Source organism: Oryzias latipes, chromosome 6, assembly GCF_002234675.1.
Source record: "Oryzias latipes chromosome 6, ASM223467v1".
In the NCBI taxonomy this organism is placed as follows: domain Eukaryota; kingdom Metazoa; phylum Chordata; class Actinopteri; order Beloniformes; family Adrianichthyidae; genus Oryzias; species Oryzias latipes.
Genome location: NC_019864.2, coordinates 3,029,267 through 3,047,288, shown reverse-complemented (window position 1 = coordinate 3,047,288; position 18,022 = coordinate 3,029,267). Strand labels below are relative to the sequence as shown.

Here is an 18,022-nt window from a genome sequence, read left to right as displayed (position 1 = left end):
ACAGAGCTAATATAATAAAATAATTAATACAGTTTTTCTCAGTCGCTTTAGTACAATTCTCAGATCAGAATGAAATTCCCAAAACTATTTGTTCAATCTTCACATCATGATGTCACTTGTGCACATCATATAAGCAGTTTCTCACTTCTTTGAACAAGTTGCAATTGCTTTGGAACATCCATGCAAATGATTATGTACAATTCTCTGCTCTTTGCTACATTATCAATTGTTTATGTCATGTTGATCAAAATGTATTATATAGTTCACTGTGCAATAGTCTTACTCCTCAAAACACCTAGTCATTTGTTCACTGTATGAGTCATTAACTGCAAAATGGTTGACCAAGTTGTCACAATGTGACAAACATATTTCGCTGCATTGCAAGAGAGGATATTCGCTGTGATGTGGATGAGAATTTGTGGCCTAACATACAGAAACGATAAGAGGTGTAGGAGGACCACACCAATTCCTACTGCACTGCCTGTACTGTTGGACAGAATATTGTCCTATCTTTTTTTCCCCTTTGTGTTACTGTTTTCAGTGGTTTTTTTCTATGTTGGCATGACATGGTCTGTCAACAAATTACAATATGAACAATAAAAGTGTTAATGTGAATCTTGTCCAGTCTCTTGCAATCAAACAAAAAAGGTGTAACTTCCATTTTACAATAATTGTCATCCAAACTTTAGCCATAGTTTACATCAGAACCTCCCTCTAAAGTACAGTTATATTGACAACATGACAAAGTCATTTGACTGTCTTGTTCGTAGACAATGACACAAGGACTTGACATTCTGATGGCACTGACATGTTCAATGACATAAAGACTTAGTTTGGAGAGATGAACTAAAGATTTTGAGCAAGTTACAGGCTTTTGCAAGAAATCCATAGTGTTTCGCTGTTTGAACAAATTGTTTTGAGAAATGCACACACGTATTTGCAAACTTCAATTCTGATCTGAGAAATGTACTAAAGCGACTGAGAAAAACTGTAAAAACATAGAAGACAGATTTAAAGATTAAAAGCTATTTTAAAGAGATGAGTTTTAAGTGATTTTTTAAAAACTGGGAGGTCAGTGCAGTCTCTGAGATGTTGGGGCAGAGTGTTATTATATATATATATATTATATTTTATTGTGTTCTGCATCCTGATTGGCTGTTGATCTTGTCAATCAATCTCTTGTGTGCCGTTTCTCTTGCTCAGAATGCGTTCAGTTTGTCAAATCTACATAGATCTTCAATTGTGATCATATCTTTGTTTTCATTCTATAACTCGCTTTTTTCTATGAAAGTTTGAACTTTAAGAGTTTAAAAATGTGAAATTGTTTATGTCTGTCTAAGGCAAGTGTAGTGAGGAGTTTTAGAACCAATTGACTAATCCTACTTCGCTGATTCACCTATTGTGGGATATTTTTAGAACATATCCCCTGCGGTTTTATTTATATTTATTTACCTTTACATAACCAGGTAAAACTTATGGAGATCAAAATCTCTTTTGCGAAGGTGGTCTGGCTAAGAGGTCAGTGTAAACAAACTGTTGATCTGGCTTGAGTAATGTGTCACAAACTATCCAGAACTAAATCAGAGCAAAAACCTTCACTTCAGAACCACAGAGAAAAACTATTTCAGCAGTCTGCCAAAAGTTCATACCTCAGTCCCGTTGGCATTGTTCTGCTGAGACTGAGCCATGCCAACAGTTCCAGTGCCAGCAGACATTAAGCTAATGTTTTTTCCAGAGTAAGCAGGTTTGTCTTTCAATGAGATTTTTGGTGCTTGATGAGACTAACATGAACACATGGTAAATTGTTTATACACTTATGCAGCACTTCACTCTCTTCTTAAAAGGCCCAAAGTGCTGTACAGTTACAGTCTCATTCCCCCAGGCACACACACATTCACACAATAATGGTGGCTTTACTGCCGAACACGTTCACCAACATATAACCACCAGGAGCAATGTGGTTCAGTGTCTTGCCCAAGGACACTTCGACACGTGGATGGAAAAAGGCAGGAACCAAAACTGCGATCCTCTATTCAGAGGTCAAACACTCTGAAGCACAACCACTCGTAAAACCGTACAAATAGACAAACTATCAAAACTAGGTTAAAAAACATTCAAACATTTCCACAACACTAGACCAATGATCAATTATTACAAAATTATTTTGTAAATTAATGCAGACAAAGCTGGGGTTAAAATCAGATTTTGCTTCATAATAACATAATTATTATCTAATTATTTTTGTAACACAGTGTCATACTTTTCTTTTGTTTGGTTCTGTCTTTATACGGCACCATGCATTTTATTTACTCTCATAACCCCACACTGAGATTGGGTATGGACCAGGATAATTATCCTTTTTCTTACTTTATTGAACAAAAGAAAAGTTAATACCACTAATCTCCAAAGGCTTTGTACGCAAAACAGTAGTTTACTTAAACATATGCTTACCCTGCAGTTCTGTTCTTGCCCAACAGGTGGTGGATTTATTACAGTAAGATCCAAAATAAAATGCACAAAATAGTCTCCAAAGGATATGGGTTTGGGACTGTTCAAACTAAACCTAGGAAGTAGTCCCATATTCATTTGGAAACTGGAGTGGATGCCTGATTGTTGTGACAGATAAAACAATGAAAAATAAAACAAGCTGCAAAGTTTACACAAATACAAAGGATCACTCATTGCTGTGCACAGAATATCATATCTATCTATGATTAGTCGGAAAACACAAAGCATGACTTTGAAAATGACAGTGTGACATTGACTCAAACTACTACAATGATCTTGAAATTAGTTGTAATTATTACACTGTGGAGCAGCTTCACAACAAAGTGGACATTCAAGAAGGCTTATCAGTTTTTCACTTCAACAGCAGAAGTTTATATGAGAATTATGATGATAATTATTATCATAACAATTTGGTGGAAGTAAATCTTGAGGGGTACGAGCTTACCAACCCTAACCCTACACTACCAATAGAAAAAGAAGAAAAGGTGGAGGAGTGGCTTCATCTATTTAACAAACAATAAAAAGCAAAATTGTTGAAGAATTATCTTACACTATTGATTATGTTCTGGAATGTATCACAGTAGAAAGAGAAGATGAACATTCAAGACAGATATTGATTAGGTGTGTGTATTTGTACCACCGGGTACATATCTGGCCTTCAATGAAAAAATGTCTAACGTTTTAAATACTATGGGCACAAATAAAATAAAAATCGTATACGGTGACTTTAACATTGATTTAATTAATCAAACTGGTTTAAATCAAACAAGGGAGTTTACTAACTCAATGTACGGTAACTGTTTATGCCCAATAATCAACAAGCCAACGCGTATAACCACTGAATCAGCAACGTTGTCAGATCAAACATTCAACAGATGAAGACATTTTGGGAGGCCTTTTGTTTTGTGATTTTACTGATCACTTGCCTGTGTTTGCAGTGTTGAAACATGTGTCTTCAAAGAAAATCTATACACAGACCCAAGACAAATTTAGAAGATGTTGCAATATCGAAATCATTGACTTCATTGATTAGGACAGCTTCATGTACTCAAACATGGAATGAAATCTATGTTTCTACCAATGTGAATGCAGCTCATGATGCCTTTCTGCAACGATACATAGAGCTTTATAATCTAAACTGTCCAATGATTCAAATTAGTCGAAAACAAAATAATGAAAAGCCTTGGATTGAAAAGGCTGGTAAAAAGAAAAATACATTATACAGACAATTTGTAAAAGTAAAAAGGAAAGAAGCAGAAAATAAATATAAAAATTATAAAAATAAATTGGTGAATATCAGAAATACTAAAAAACGGTATTATCATAAGTTAATTGAGCAACACAAATTACACATGCGCGAGACGTGGAAAATAATAAACAAATTAACCAAAAGAACCAATAATAAAAAATTATCCAATTCAATTTAGAAAAGATGATAGTCATATTAGAAACCCAATGCTCATTGCAAATGAATTAAATGAATTATTTGCTAATGTTGGAAATAAAATTGCAATGGAAATAAAAGAGCTAAAAAAGAAGTTGAAATAACTTAAAATCCAACGAAAATTGTTTTCAATGTTTCTGTCTGAGGTTAGTACAAAGGAAATACTAAAAATTGTAAGAGAATTTCAAAATAAAAGATCCAAATATTGGAATGACATTGATATGTCATTGTAATTAAAAACACCATTGAGTTCATTGTTGAACCACTAACTAACATGTATTTTCATGAGGGCATTTTCCCAACAATAACATGAATAACATGAAAATAGCAAAAATTATTCCAAATTTTAAAAATGGAGATCACCATTTATTTACAAATTACAGATCAATTTCACTACTATCTCAATTCTCCAAGATATTAGAAAACTTTTTGTTAAAAGAATGAATAATTTTATTTATAAGTATAATTTATTGCATGAGGATCAATATGGTTTTAGGGCTGGCAGATCTACTTCAATGGCAATAATGCAGCTGGTTGATCATATTTCTTCCTCGATAGAGAACCAGAAATTTACTTTAGGTGATTTTGTTGATCTTCAAAAAGCGTTTGACACATTAAATCACACTATGTTACTAAGTAAGTTAGAGAAATATGGTTTTCAGAGGAATAACATCTTACTGGTTAAAAAGTTATCTTATTAACAGATATCAGTATGTTTATTTTAATAACGAAAAATCTGATATGTGTCCTGTAGCATGTGGAGTACCTCAGGGGTGCCTACTGGGTCCTTTATTATTTATTTTATACATAAACGACCTCTGTAAAGTTTCTGATTTGTTAAAGTGTGTATTATGCTGACGACACTGCTTTGTATTTATCAGGTGATAATCTGGATGAGCTTCTTGCAGATATGACAAAAGAATTATCAATAATTGAACAATGGCTTGATACAAACAAACTGTCCTAAAATATAATTAAAACTAAGTACATCAAATTTGGCTATAGAAAACTGCAAAACATTTCTGAGTTAAAAATTGACGATGCTCTTCTTGAAAGAGTAAATGAAATAACATTTCTTGGAGTAATTTTGAAATTAAATTATATGTTATGTTATTATAAATTATAAATTATCATGAAAACCACACATAACACATGTTCTCCCTTAATTGTCCAATTTATTAGCCATTTTACATAAAGTCAAGTATATTTTAATATATTTTTTAACACAACAACATTGTATATTCTACAGTATATTGTTCCCTCATAATGCCTTATTTGACATATTGTTTATAAATCTGTAGGCACAGTTATAAGTCAAATGCAAAACCTGTTTTTATTCTGCAAAAAAGAGCAATTAGAATTGTAAACCACTCTTTATACAATCAATCCACAAAACAAATATTTCCAAAATTAAGGGCACTTAAATCTTTGGATTTAGTTAATCTTAGTACTGGAATTTTCATGTTTAAAGTTAAAAAGCAATGTGTACCCGCCAAAATACTGAGGGTTTTTTTAATTAAAGTTAATAAAATTTGATTTTCGGGGTAAACAACTAATGCAATGAAGAATAGTATTTTTGTTCAGGGGGTCAACATGTGGAATTTGTTATCGGACGATCTGAAGAATGCAAACTCCGTATATCTGTTCAAATAATGTATACATTTAAAATGTATCAAAAAGACCTTTTGGACTGAGAGACTTTTGTGGTTGTTAAGTAATTTTGAAAGGGTATTATTTTTTACGTTCTATCAATTTGTAGGTAGATGTGATGTTTGTAATCAGGGTCGGGAAATAAGCCTTGGCTTCACCCAACACCGTTTTTGGTTAAGTTTGTTCAGTGTTTATGTTCATGTTGATGTTTTAAAATTGTGTGTTTAACATAACCGAAATAAATGTGTCTCTCTCTCTCTCTAAATGCCACTTTTTTGCTGTTTGTATTTGTGGATGTATTTTTTTCTGCCAGAGACAAGAAAATTTCCCCTTTGTGGGATAAATAAAGTTTATCTATTCTATTCTATTCTATTCTATTCTATTCTATTCTATTCTATTCTATTCTATTCTATTCTATTCTATTCTATTCTATAAAACATCTCCTTGACACAATGACTGGGGCATTTTTTGCCTAAAGTTGTGTCTGTTTGCAGCTGCCTTACAGATGTGCAAAAAACAAGGTCATAGCAAAGGCTGCAACCTACTTAACATTTGATAAATCCCAATGCATGTCTCTCCTCAATGTGTTCTGCGCTTTCTGTCAGAAATGCCCATGAGACATAAGTGCAGAGGTAGAGCATAGGGTTGTGCTGATGGCTGACTGACATCACGATGGAGACACACCATCGCGACACCATCAGTAGCTTGTTCACCTAGAGCTGCGGGACGGATTGCAGTCCGATGTCTCCCACACATAGCGCACACGTAACAAAGCATCCTCCCTTCCCCTCAAACACAAAACTGTTAGTCCGGCTGCACTGCTCAGAGACACGGTCGCTCGGTTCACCGGCAGCGAGCCCGGAGCGCGCAGGGACGTCGGGGGGCACGAAGTGGCGGAGCGCAGACAGCGCAGAGGCGTCCGCGCGTCGCACCTGGCGTCCGCGGAGCAGCCGGTCGGTCCTGTTTAAGTTTTTGGTTTTGTGTTTTGTTTGTCCGCTCCTCTCGGGGCTCACTCGGCATGATTGACTAATCAAGTGCGGGAGCGGACTACTTCTTTTCTATTTTGTTTGTTATTTATTTTCTTAAAGTCACTTCCCTCAGTTTATACTGGACATTGTTTTTTCATCATAGATAAATCATTAGTTGGGAAATAAAATAAATATAGTAATAAAGTAAAATAATGAATAATAATTATTTAAACTACCCCCCCCCCCCCCCACGATGTCATCGTCCATCCCGATGTTTTACTGCAAACATCGTCAACTGCCACTTTAAGGGACATCGCCCAACCCTTGTAGAGCAGTCAACCTCTGATTGGAAGATCGTAGGGTCAGTTTCAGCCTTGCCCACCCATGCATTGAAGTGTTGGAAAGACACAGAACCCCACATTGCTCCTGATGGTCAAAGTGTTTGGCAGCAGACCGCCATCTATGTGTGAACGTGTGAGTGGATAGGTGAATGGGACTGTCACTGTAAAGCCATTTCGGCCTTCTAAGAAGGTAGAAAAGCGCTATTATTAGTACAAGTCATCTACCATATAGTATATTCATCAATGGCTAATATGCAAAATGGGAGTCATTCAACATTATTGAGAGGATTGGGCTCTTTAGTTTGCTCTTTTAAGTGACTCATTGGTTTTAGTCATGTTCTTTTTTGAGTTGTTTCCCTGTTCAAGCCAACTGCATCCATTACTGTTGCCAATGGTCCTCAGTATAAGCATAACCTCCAATCAGAGGTTGACCACTCCACCTTTACCGCTACATTAAGACTACCAAGCCAGGTCTATTGTGCTTTGGTTCCTTCATCCAACGGTTCATATTTCTCTGTGTTGTGTCAAGTTTGCACAGGTTTTAGTAAAACAGGCCCTGAGATACAACATAGATATAAAAACAAAATATAGTATAAAATTAGTAGTTGACTTTTATCCAAAAATATATACTAACTAATCATTGAAGTAACCTAAAAAAAAATCAATAGGTGTCTGTGGTTCATTTTTGAAAACCATTATTCACAAACCAGCGTCTAAAACGTATTCATTAAAATGAACGGCTTAATTAAGGCGGCTGTTGGTCAGAACCATCGCCCCACTACAATTATATTACAAGCAGACTTAATCAATCAGGCCAATGATTCAATTTAAAAGCCATCAGCCTTTGGTTGGCTTTCTCTAATCAATGCTAATCAGATGATAATTTTGACCCCAATTGTGGTTGTTCTTTATTTGTCTTGAATGCTTCAGAATAGGAAGTCCTCAAAAGGCAGCGGTTCTGCACACCCTAAATCCAAGAGAGTGGCTTTTACAAGCATGCTTTGAAAGTGACGGCGTTTACGGGAAACTTCCACCTTGAATAGCTTCAGAGGTTTTTACATAATTGTGAGATTTTACTTTGGTTTTGCCATAGTTACTACACTTTCAGTCTATTTAAATGTACTTATTGGCTCACATACTTGTAGGGTACTTGGTACTTGGTCTGGAATTCTCATTAGGTAGACAAAGTTTGACACTAGTATTGCCTTGGTGCTAAATTTACATTCTTCAAGCGGGGGTAGGGGCTTAAGCAGGGTCAGTTAGACTGGGTTAGAAGTGACGCTGGCTCTTGATGACAGCGGAGAGACTCCAGTGCTTTGTGGTATTTCATGTGGATATTAGCTTTTCTGACATGAATGGTTCTCAGGCATCAGTCACCTTAGTCCTCAGGTGGATACAGGGTGTCTGCGATGGTCAAACCTGTAGCGGGGCACACGGGTGACCTGCAGGAAATATCAAAGTCGTGGACCGCTCGGTGAACCAGTAGAATAAAAATGTTCATGCACATTTTTTCTATGAGCATGCTGCAGGCATCAGGTCATAGTGAACACTTTTACAACACACAAGGTAAGGGTGAAGTAGCTGAGGAGCAGGCATGTCATGTATTTTTTCTTTTTTCAACCCCCACCAAATCCTGCGCACTGTGCAAGGAGCTTGTTAGTGCTGTTCTAGTGACAGGTGCGTGCTCTTTGCACGCAACAGGATTCCCGGGATTTAGAAAATTAGAAAATCAGAGCATACTTCCTGTTGGCATCCTACACTATACAACCTGCAAATCCACGTCGCCAGTAGCCAGTACTTACACCTTACCAACGACAGGAGTGCTGCGTAAAGGGTGCCATGCAACAGCATCACCCATACATCATAAAGGCGTGCAATTTACATTGTTCTTACAGCTACTTCATGTTAGTCTTACCCCACGCACGACTATGGGATGTTACATTTTTCATGACGCCCTTAAGGTGGCCACACAAACTACAAGGGAACTGCAAGACACACCTGCATTTTTCATAACCCTTGTGCTATCTTAGGCACTTTAACATTGGGAGTTGGGTCATCTAGACCCACTAGACAGTACTCTGAACCTTTTTCTTCAGTGATTTGTGATCTTCACTGGTGTCCATGGATTACATGAAATCTTTTCACCTTTATCCACCTTTGTCATGAAAGGAATAACATGTCAATGTAAGGGGGGGGGGGGTCAGGATAAACAAGGGTTAAGATGCAGCCACTCCTCCCTACGACCCTCACGGACCCGCGCAACCCAAAAACCCACATCACCCGTAGGGATCATCCCACATGCTAAGGATTCACACATATCTTGTTTAAGGTTAGACATTAAAAATGAGATTCTTTTTAAAAAGACAACCTTTCCATCCATGTCTGCTTCACTCTGTTCAAATATTCAAGCAGTTGAGAAGTGGAGTAAATCTGTTAAAGTCAGAAGTCTATGTTTTATGGTGAAGAAAATCTGTCCTTTCCTCAGTTTTAAGCCTTCAGTGGAAGACCCTGGAGGGAGTCTGCAGTCTGACAGAACAAAGCAGATTTGCTCTGTCACAGGCAACTGGAAAAAGGGCCATTCATCATTCTAACATTCATCTTATCATACAGCTTAAACTGAACTTAAAAGGCTCGTCTGAGCTGACAAGCACCGCTTAAAAACTCCAAATATGCTCATCTTCTGAGCTTTCAGCCACATCCTTATCTGTCTGAAATGTGCAGTTTGGCAAAGCGCACAACCAAAATAAAACGTGTGCTTTAGCAATCCTCTGAACGTTTATGACCTTTATAAATTTACAACTGCACTTATCGCCCCCCAAACACTGCAATAACAGCCTATCTGCCATATGCCACTAGAGATGCAGTAAATCTATTAAGTGATTAGATAACTCAATGTTAGGATGGTATCACAAGCGTCAGGTGGCAACTTGCTTCCTGCTTTTTGTCACTGTAACTATTTCAGATAGGAGGATCTGAACAAAACTTAACCTGGCTAGATTAAAAAAAACTCTGTTGGTATCAAACTAAAGGCATTCAATTCTCTTCCTAAAAACTGCAAACAGCAGACCTGTCAGTTCTCCGTATCAGTCAAAAGTAAACAATATAAAAAGCAGCAGTAAAATCAACTTTTCAACATGTTCTTTGCAAAAACATTAAAACCTATGTAGAGTGACATGAAGTGTAGGGAACAGAAGCACTCTTCAACTAATTATATGGCACAGAGATGCTTCCATACCTCCAGCAAAACTGATATCACCCCATAATCAAGTGAGTCAAACGGAAGGAATTCAATTTAATGAACAGTACACTTTCTTGGAGTGGCCAAAACAGTAGTTTTATGCAATCGTCACCATCAGGATGTACAAGCAGACCTTTGATGTTTGTGCAGCATTTCTCACATGCTGCTATATCTGAAGCTTTTGTTTTAACTTAAAGTTGTGAGCTGCAGGACTTTTTTTTTATATGCAGAAGCATGTTGTCTGGTTTGATCCTCTGCACAGTACATGAAGAGACACTCTGACATATTTATATCACAATGACAGTCAAAAGACGTTTTTTTTTTTCCATCTTCAAATGTTAAAACTATTTCTGATGAGCTTTCTGAGCTTAAAAAGAGACATTTTGAGAATCACTACAGATTTTGGAAGGTAGACTATACTCCACCTCTTTAGTGGTCTTTAGTTTTTTTTTTTCTTTTAAAGAAAATCTGCTTTATTTGATGATATGAAGTTAGGCGGAATATAGAAATTTGGTAAATGAATTATTCCACGGTCATGCCAAACTCTGAAAATGGAACACTCTTTGGGTGAGAAATAATTAAATGTTTGCATCACATCAAAATTCTTGAGTTAATAGTCGATTCAAAAGCTTAAGCCGTGTCAATCATTAATCCTTATTTCTTGTCAAATCTGCAAACAGTCTAAGTAGTCTCTTCTAAGTCAACTAGTTCTCTAAAAATGGAGAACTCTAGGTCAAAGTGAAGACAGTAAAGTAAGATTATGAAAAGGATTTGGTGGCCATCCAAACACACTGCATCATGAACAGATTTGCCAATACAGTTTGAAGCTACTTAAGAACCTGCAAGTCAATCATCATGTAGTCAGTGAGATCTCATCCATTTAAGTGTGTAGTGTACACCAAAGAATAAAAAGAGAACAGTCTCAGATTTATAAAGATGTCTACATTGATTTTTTGTCTGCATTTGATCAGCCTGAACATTTAGAAAGATTGTATCTAATAGTTATTCGTTAACATAAACATGTTACATACACATTTAAACGGGGAGGTTTCAGGTTCCTGGGTTTGCAATCCCAAATAAAGTTAAAAGTAACAGAGTGGTTACGCTCCAGTGAGGCTAATGTTTTTACAGGAGTGTGTTGGGTGTTTTCCTGCAACTCTTGTGTGTGCATGCCCATAGGACAAACTATTCACTGTGTAATTAATCACAGACCTCAGCTATTGTAAGCCTGACCGGAGAAGCACCGTACACGCTGAGGTTAAGCAATGATGCAGTCACAATGCAGCTTTGTGGGCGCATATTGATGGACAGATATGTCAGTTGACTTGGTGTCATTAGGGTTATGGGTCTTTAGATGGAGCCATTGGTAATGGATTAAAGGACAGAGGCTAAGCACAAGAGCTCAGGCAAACATCTGTCTTGCATTGAAAAGCCGAAGGCTTCTTAGCACAAGTTAAAAATGAAACCATGATTACAGAGAAGCTAAATGTCAGCTTTCTAAAGAGCATTTTGGAGAAAAAGTAAGAAATCAGTTTGAGGAAAAATTTGTCAGTAACAAATTTGTGTTCAAACAAAAGGCCTAGTTAGTGTTACATTATTTGTCTTTTTTGGTTTTGGATTTCATTTAATTTTTCATTTACTAAAAAGTACGATCAGTTGAACTCTGGACAGAAAAGTTTATTTTACTAGAGAAGAACAAAGTTATACTTGGCCACAGAACCTTCATGTTTCTCCCTCCCTGTTTTCAGAATTGTCATTCTAACATCCAAAGCCTGGAGGACTGTTTAAAAAGGCAACAAGTAACTAAAAGTTCACCAAATATGGACAAAAACAACCTCACCTTAAAAACCGCAGCTCACTGAGTTCATCTCCAATTTTGTATGAAGGATAAATGATGAAAAGAAACACAAAAATACTGCAACTAAATAGCCTTTTATGCTGTAGTGAGCCAACATCAACCAGGCTTCTACTGCTGATGTGTCGGTGCTGAAAACGACTCCCACTGTTAAGATCTTCCTCTGTTTCTTCTGTTCTTACCAGCTTTCAGCTTTTTTCAACAACTCTGGTTAGAAACCTGCAGCTCTTTCAGGACATTTATGTTTTTTATAGCCAGAACTTTTGAATATATTGAGTTTGAAACACCATTCGAATGTCTCACAACATCCATCAATGAATTAGACTTTGGCTGAAAATATTAGAATCAAGCATTAGAATCAAGCATTCATCTATGTAACTGTTATTGCCTTTTTGTTATACAACTAGGAGTTAAATAAATATTTAGCACTGTATTTTCTACACCGTCAGTAAAGTCCTTAAATAAAAAATAAAAAAAACCTGGCAGTGAGCCCTATACTCCGGAGCATTTTATAAATGGATTAATTCTGCTCCAAACAAGGTTGTGTGTTATTGTGAATAGGCTAACGTGGCTAACATGTAGTGGTGTCTGACTGCTTTTATTCATGTTACTATCAAAGTCGGAAGTTAGCGTAGTAACAGTAATGTTTGTTTTAGCAGTATTATTTTGTTTTTTAATGTTCTGTAAACAAGGTTAGGAATTACAGGTGTTTTTTAATACAGTAACGCTATTATCCCAGCCAACGTATCGTGGTGTCTGTCCGGGTTTTCTTACATGTTTCAAACATGGTTAGGAGTTAGCGTAGCCACAGTAACATTTGTTTTAGCGCTATTTGTTTTTTCGCATGTTACAAACAAGGTTGGGAGTCACAGTTGTTATGAGTACGCTAACACGGCTAACCCTTCTAACATGGCTAACGTGTAGCGTGTTACAAACAAGTTCTAGAATTACTGAGAACACATAATAAAGTCTGACTGTCTAATGGACTTATCTCTGACTCCCTTCTCTCCCTTAATGTGCCCTATAGTTCGATGTGCCTTATATATATATATATATATATATATATATATATATATATATATATATATATATATATGACATAAATACGAAAACAGACCATTCAATAACGCCAAGCCTTATAATACAGAGAGCCATATATTGCAACAAATGTGGTCATGTCTGGAAAATGTGTGTTTTGTATTTTTTGGCTTTTTTTAGGTCAACCTTTTTTTTTTAAATAAAATGCATTTATTTAACAAATTGAGCATTATGAAATTAGCTTGACCACTAAACTGTATATTGGCCTTTTAAATCGTCTTAAGTGCTTAACCAGACTTTCACATGTTTAGGGCCCAGCTTTAGCTCATGAACAATCGCAGGGGTCAGAGGACAAAGTCAGAAGCAGGTCATGCTGCCCAAGGGCACTTCAGACAAGATCAAAGTAGATATCAGGCCTGTCTGGACCTGAGACCACCCAATTTGTGACATAATCTCTTCTACCAAAGACTTCAACTCAAACTGTTAAACAGAGTCATGCACACACAACAGCTGGTTGATAGTGACCTAAGTCAAGTGTCTGAAAGTACATTGTAAAACTACATCATGATGACACTAACGCTCAGCGCCTGCAGGAAAAATAACTTTTAACAGCCATGTGGAAGGAGCCACAGCAGAGCAGAACCCGCATCTTATCTGTTTTTTTCTTTACAGTTTGCATTATTTGCATTTTTCTGCCCAATATACAAATGTCCAAGAGGTTCACCCCACATCACCCAGTCCCAGCTCTTACCAGGTTGTGGCAGGACTTCCTGTCCGATCCAGTGAAGTGATACGGCTCCACTGTGCTGCAACCTTGTATGTTTGACCTGAACCTCTCGTTGATTTGTTTTATGGTCATAATGCAGATGGCTGAGTTGGCGGTTGGCTCCGGAGAGTTTGGCTTTCCTTGGGCAAAGGCGGCAAACAGCTTCTCTTCGTCTTTTCCCACCCTTGTGAAATGAGCAGCCTGCAGAATGTTAAAGACCTTAAGGCTTCCAGAGCGTCGCCGCCTCTTGTTAGTGCTGATGCACTCCAGGGGCATCTCCACATAGCGACGGATGGACTTGTCGGAGGAGCACATCCGGACGATGCGTGTATGGTAGGCTTGAGAGTCCCAGCTCACCTTTTGTACGGTGAGGAAGTAGGTGAAGGGTCCACTGTGGAATGAGTAAACATAGCGCAGGTAATAGTTTCCTCTTAGGGACGGAATCAGGTCCATGTATGAGGAGCCGGACTCAAAAGTGAAACCATCTTGGCTTGTCCTCATCTTCCGCAGCGAGATGGTGTGAGGATGTGTTGTCATGCCTTTTACGTTGTCTTTACCTGGAATTTCAGAGTTCCCAACAAAAAAGTGTATAAAGTTGCTCTCCACGTTGAGCACCTGAGACCCTGATGGGCTCACAACCATATCAGAGTCACTGGGCTGACCGTTACCCAGCTGCACCTTGTCTGCAAAGCAATATACATCTTCATCAACGGTTTTCAGGCCATTGCCCTCGTTCAGGACATGGCGACGGCAGACTCCATTGTCTACAGAGCCACAGCTGTACAAGCCTTGGTCGTACATCTTCTCACCCACTAAAGCAATGTTGTGGTTGTCAACCTTCTCATTGCTGTTCCTTCTGGCCTGTGTCTGGCCGCAGGTCTCGTTAGCCGACAGTGGTCCTGTGTGGTACTCTGATAGTTTTGTCAGGTTAGGGGCTAAGGCATAAATCCTGTTTATTGCACCGACATAGATGATCCCATCCACAATCACCATGTTCTGGACTGGAAAGTCTGCAGTGAATGTTGGGAGGTCGTAAGTGACAGAAAGGTTGAGATCTGTCCTCTCAGATGCATGGTCACACCAGCCTCTCACACTGGGACAAAGGACCCACAGCAACATGGAGTAGAGAAGGGAATCCATCCTGTTTCAGATAAAAAAAACATATGCATTATTACAATAAGCACAGAGAACTCTTGTTTGAAATATGACATCTTACAACACAAGATTGGTCCTAGTGCAGCAATGATGGCAGATAAGAAGGCTGTGCATGATGAGATTTTCAAGATACATTTATTTAACTTTCCGGAGAGTCAACAATCAAAACCGCTGTGACATAAAAACTGGTGTGATACTCGGTAAAACCCGTTTAGATTTAATTTAATGTTGTGTGCTAAACGATGGAAAAACTTCTATCAGACTTTTGTGTAGGTCTCTGACACATGGTGACACAACAGGAACAAACACACTATTTTAAATGATTCTGTATATTAAAGTTTTCCATTAAAGCAGGGATCTGCAACCTTTAATGCTAAAAGAGCCATTTGGTCCCTGTGTCAAAAAAGATTCAGATCTGCTGCAGATTTTTAGATTTTAATGAACAGAATTAAAACTGCAACAAAGCAAAATGAAACATGAAATTTTCTATCATTATCATCATCATTCTTAAGTCCTTTCTCCTTTTCCCTGTTTACTATAAATATAACAATATTGCTGTAGAATCCTTTTTTTTAATCTATAGATGTAAATGCAATTCTGCACGCAAATTTCTTCTCCTCTGAACAGCAACTAGACCTTGTTGTGCAGCAGAAGATAAGAAGAGGATAAAAGCTTAATAGTCACAGTAGATTAAACAGTTTCAACCACCATATCTGGAAAATTATAAATCTAAGCATAAATGACACAACTAAGTAAATTCACTAAAACTATAATGATATTTTTTTGTAAATTGTTTTTATCTTTCTTAAAGCCAAAGAGTCCCAGCAGAAGGATAAAAGAGGCGCATGTGGCTCCGGAGCCTCAGGTTGCAGACCCCTGCGTTAAGCTGTTTGAGTGGTTTTAGTGTAGAATTGACTATGATTGTCCAATAGGGTAGCCTGCTCTGTTTGAAGCATGTTTTATTTAGTTAAATAAAAACAGACCATGTTTAGGATGCAAAAGTGGCAATGCATGTCACTACTGCATCACATGACTGTTACACTACATACAGCACCTGTTACTCCTCAGTTGTGCCATCTAGGTGTAAAAGAGACTCCATTCAACTAAATTATCCCATAAAAAGGTCCAGCAAAGCTACTGAGGATGTTTCTACACATGTGAAGTGGGAATTCAAAAAAATAAATAAAAACAACTGCAATCTCTTTGAAGCCCGGACTAAAACTGTGTCAAGGGGAGAAGGCCTACTCACACCACCACAATCAGCAAATACAAACAGAGTTGGAGTATCAGTCTCAATGTAACTTTGACATGTGGCAACATGGACTCGGACAAACTAAAGCAGCGGTGAGAACTGGAGGAGGGCCTCTGTGGTGCTCAGCTGCTCTGTTCCCAAAGGAATCACAGAGAGGAGCCCGCTCTGCTGGGCAAAGCTCCCACTGCCTGAGTTTAGACAGCAAGAGCTCCAGGGAGGAGAGATCAACTCAATTAAAACAATGGAGGCGGGAGGGGTAAAGGCAAGGGGGGCCTTCAGTGAAATGATAAATAACCCCAGTGACTAAACACTAATCCACTGGGAGATGCTTTTAAGGGAAGTAAAAGCGGGAAGAGACCGAGCAGCAATTGCAGGGTCATGCGCTCCCTGATGTGGATGCGGTTTTTAAACCATCCCCGCATGCAGCCAGAGCGCAGAAATGAACCAGCAGCACCGCAAACTTGTGCTTCACATTCATCAATGGAGCATTTAGTTGAAACATTTGGACGGATTTGAAATGTGATGTGTCACCTAAACTCCCAAAGACATGCGCAGTTCCAGAGCGGTCAGCACAAACAACACGTCCTGCTGCGCTGAAAACCCAGAGTTGCATTAAAATGTATCTCAGTTTAACATTTTTAAGTGGGCCGTGATGTTTGACGCAACCTGCTTAACTGTGCGTATTAGTTACAATGTTGCGCACCTGCACACATTCCCGCGCGCACAGCCCTGCTGTCCAGCTGTTTTATTTTCAACCAAAAAGGAGACAGGACACCAAGAAGTAGTTTGTTATGATTCATAACCAGAAGACTCAAATCAGCCAGAAACCCACATGGGTGGGAAGTTGATGGCGCGAAAGAAAAAGGTTCTCAAAGAGAACCGTGACGCAGAAGGTCTGGAGATGCGCCTTTACGCACAGAACAGGCGTTTGATTTCAAATAAAGTGGCAAAGAATGAAGATGAACTCACCTGTTAATGAGCAACACCGCCGCTCCTCAGTTCATACTCCGATGCCGTATTCCCCAAACACAGTTAAAAAAGAATTTCAAGCTAAAATCCCTGGCTTTATTGCCGTTTTTATGACGGCCGAAACCAATCTTCCTCTATTCAGAGTTTCTTTCCACGGTTTTTTTTCTCTGTTAGACAGCAACGAACAGCCAGTCACTTTCTCTGCAGCGCGCGGGTTCAACTCTGTATGTGAGTGAGTGAGAGCTGGCAGCGCAGCGGAGCTCCTGCCAGCATCTGCTGCAGGCGCGTGAAGCCCCGCCCCTTTCTCTCGGCGCCATTCAGGTAGAGGGGTCTGAGGAGACCCGTTACAGGGAAGAACGTGTGGTTTTTACTAACCAGTTTTGTTTGTAATGTGGTGCAACACCTTCAACGACTAGCTTTGTTAAATGAGCCAGTTTGTTATAACAACAGGAACCACATTAAATTCAAGCTAATTACAACAATGACAAAAAAGGATTTAAAGCACTTAAAGGCCATGCACTCTGGTAAACATTGTGGGGTTTTTGTTGTTGTATTTCTTACATGATTTTGTAACATTTTTATCACGATGGAGGGTATATTAAAAGTATTTATTTATTCAAATCAATGTGAATCCAGAGCAGATGAAAAAATCTTGGAAAATTCTTGTATTTGTGATTTCGTAAATACGCTGGGCAGGCAACGAACTCCCTGCTCTGCTCTATTCTGATGGATCTGCTTTCAGACAAATAGATCCATGGATGTGGTTGTTTTCCTCCTCTAAGCTAGAATCTGGACTGTCAGGCCTTGACCGTTCCTGTCCATTCGCTGCCCTCTACTG

At 38.3% G+C, this 18,022-nt stretch overlaps 1 protein-coding gene across 1 annotated transcript in view; it reads right to left on the bottom strand.

Moving 5' to 3' along the window:
• The window catches only part of met (MET proto-oncogene, receptor tyrosine kinase), an 85,223-nt gene extending 67,782 nt beyond the window's left edge, over window positions 1–17,441 (bottom strand). The window contains exons 1-2 of the mRNA XM_011472878.3: window positions 17,185–17,441; window positions 13,794–14,949 (exon numbers count right to left, since the gene is read on the bottom strand). Of these exons, the coding sequence (XP_011471180.1) occupies window positions 13,794–14,948 (1,155 nt within the window). The 5' untranslated portion in view covers window position 14,949; window positions 17,185–17,441. The remainder of the gene's footprint in view (window positions 1–13,793; window positions 14,950–17,184) is intronic.
• Window positions 17,442–18,022: the final 581 nt, after the last annotated feature.